This window comes from Tupaia chinensis, unplaced genomic scaffold (assembly GCF_000334495.1).
Source record: "Tupaia chinensis unplaced genomic scaffold, TupChi_1.0 Scaffold000117_2, whole genome shotgun sequence".
Taxonomy (NCBI): Eukaryota; Metazoa; Chordata; class Mammalia; order Scandentia; family Tupaiidae; genus Tupaia; species Tupaia belangeri.
In genome coordinates this window covers 5,627,909-5,630,932 of record NW_006159583.1, presented here as the reverse complement: position 1 = coordinate 5,630,932, position 3,024 = coordinate 5,627,909, and the positions used below count along the sequence as shown (strand labels likewise).

The 3,024-nt window shown below is 38.7% G+C and overlaps 1 protein-coding gene across 1 annotated transcript in view; it reads right to left on the bottom strand.

Annotated features, from left to right (window-relative positions):
* Nucleotides 1–184, bottom strand: part of LOC102489020 (trace amine-associated receptor 8c-like) — a 944-nt gene extending 760 nt beyond the window's left edge. The window contains exon 1 of the mRNA XM_006144370.2: nt 5–184. Within this exon, the coding sequence (XP_006144432.2) occupies nt 5–126 (122 nt within the window). The 5' untranslated portion in view covers nt 127–184. The remainder of the gene's footprint in view (nt 1–4) is intronic.
* Between the last annotated feature and the right edge of the window lie 2,840 nt (nt 185–3,024).

The following is a 3,024-nucleotide window of genomic DNA, read 5'->3' as shown; positions in this document are numbered from 1 at the left end:
GGACCCCAAGCCAAACACGGCATAGAGAATCACGCGAGATCCAGGTGAATAGGCAACTTTAACGCAAGATCCATTCACATTCTCATAGCAGAGCTGCACGGCCGGCTGGGAGATATTGCTGGCCATGCTTCTGCTGTTTGATGTCTGCTGTGCGTCTGCTCCTTCCTGTAATAGGAAATGATAATTTTGAACCCTTAAAATCAAAAAGATAAAACTACATTTTTCAATAACTACTTCTAAATATTGCCTCATATCTTTTTTTGTCATTTCAATTACAAAGTAAATAATCTTTTAAAATTAAAAACTTAAAAAGAAGCATTCTCTTTTTCTTGAATCAAAGAATTCTTTCTGTGACTTTGTCTAAACCTCATAGTTAACCACGAGCCAAACTGCTGTGAATTTCCTCAGATTAAAAATCACATTATTAATTATCTGAATAAGTGAAGAAATTTAACTTAAATACCTTCTTCTTTATACTTGTGAAGCTCTTTCTTGCAAAAGATATTCAAGTGCAATATTATTCCACTTTTGAGAAATCCACCTTTTAAGAGTCTTCTCCTCCAAGATGCCCTTGAAGTCAGCCAATCAACTCCACCTATTACAATTCCTCACAAGCAATCCCCTACAGTGTAAGGTGTGAATCATGAAAGGAACTTTGCTTTGAATGACTATAATTAGTACGTTATTCTATGAAACATGTTTTCCTGTGTCCTGTTGCCTTGGAGAAACACATATAATTTTCACAACCAAGAGATTTATGTTCACAACCGTCCTCAAATAGTCTAGCCCAGAATTGGACAATAATATCACCTATCCCCTATTTTTAAAACTGCCTATAGTGTTCCAAGGACTTAGGACAAAAGTAAAAGTCTGGAATCTTTGTTAATAAAATGGAAAAAGTTTTTTACCAAAGGTTATAAAGTATAGATCATTGTCCTGGCTTGACCTGTCCCAGTATCGGATATTTGTTATGTAATGCCCTTCTCCCTTGGGCACAGAAGTATTATCAGAGTATGTCTGTAAGTTCTGCCCTGCAACTTAGCATGCATGAGGCTCATTCTCTGACAGGCTTCCCATCCTGACAACTATAAGCAAATATGCAGAGCCAGAATGGAGGCAAGGAAGTTAAGGTACACATCTGCTTTTCTCATGGGCCCATCACATCAACCAAATGTAGACAGGTGTCCCACCAAGGAATTGCAAACTCCAGACTAGGAATCACTTGAGACCTGGATTGATGGTGGAAGGAGGCTTAGCCCCATTGAGCAACCCATCAAATGTGCTGTGGCCACCACTCTGGGATGAGGACAGCAGCCTATGCTCTAAGATTGAGGAGGGTGCACATGACCACAGCTCTCCTCATGCATGCTTCATGGAGGCCTCAGTCAGGGTGGACAGAGATGGCAGTAACTACTGGTCCAAGTGGGAAGGGAGAAGTTGGGTAGAGCCCAAAGTTTCAGGGAATGGAGGAGCAAGTGGCTGAGGACCCTTTGCAGGGAGAAGGGGACATGGTATAGTGCAGAATCACAGGAGACTCAAGGTTCCCAGACATCAAAAGTTGGTCCTTGTCCCTTTGACTTCACCTATTCAAACAAAAATTCAGAGGAAAAAAATAAGAAACACAACATCATTAAATCCCAGCAGCAGGGCTCTGAGCTGCTTTTTCAGTCTCAAGCTCATGAAAATAGCTGGCTCATTTATTTTTAGATTTGAAATTATCTTTTTGCAACAACAGCTCAGGTGGAATCAAAGAACATGTCATATGGCATTAACTGCAAAACTGCCCGTGAGAAGGTGTGGGAGCTGAGGACCAGGTCGTTTTGACAACAGTCTCCCTTGTGCAGACCTTTACCCTTACAATAGTGAAAGGGATGTAGGAAATTAGGTTGTCTAAATTCATTTGTGCAGCCATAACAGAATACTGCAGACTGGGTAATTTATAATGAACAGGAAGTTTTGGGGGCTCATCATCATGCAGGCTGAGAAGTCCAATATCAAGGGACCATGTCTGGAAAAGACCTTCTTATTGTATCAAACTATGGTAGAAAAAACCGCCATATGAGCAAGAGAGAAAGGAACAAACTGAACTTTATAAGGCGCCCACTCTAGGAATAACGGCATTAATCCATTTAAATTGATTGTTATGTCCTGATTTTGGAGCACATGGATCGCACCCCTGTATTCATTACTATAAGTATTTATTAAGTGTTCACAGAAGCAAAGGCCAATAGATTAGTCTTAACACAAACAGGGTATTCACAGGAGAGAAGATTGAAGGTATTCAATTTTTTATTTATAATAATGGTTTATGAATACATATTAAAAAGTCCAGAAGAGTATATTGATCAAGGAATCAAAGTGGTAAAATTAGATGACTCGTTAATGTGTTTGAAAGGCCATTTAAAAAAGAATGAAGAGCATTGAAATATATTAAATGCTAGAAGTATTTTTTGAAGCCAGAAGATTATTTATATTTAGTCAGATATTTTAAATTATGTGGTTTTAGCTTTGTTATCTTTTTTTTAATTGTTTACTTAGTAGCATTCAGAATGTCAGCAAAACAACTGCACCTTTTGTTTGCAATTACAGAGTGGTATTCAGCTGACAGAACAACAATTATTTCATATAAGCTGCATCAGAGAAAACTGAAGATGAAAAAACTACCATTCCTATATATAAGTAATTTGTGCTGTGCACCAACAGGAACCTGCTTTAAATTTCCATGCCAATTTATCATTTTACAACCCCCATACTGTACTAGGCAAGGTGAATTGTGATTGCAGGTACCACCTGGAGTAGGCTATCTAAAGACACATTTGGTAATGTATTAACTATACAAAAATAGACACTGTAGAGTTTAAAAACAAATCTTACACAGTCTTACATTTCAAGTTTTACCTTAAAAACAAGGGAGTTGTGTGGGACCAGCAGTTAGTGTAATGGCTATGTCGCTGGACTCCCATGTAGTCAACCGTGGTTCACGTCCTGGACTCGGTGGCTTAAAACTCACACCGGGTGTGTGTG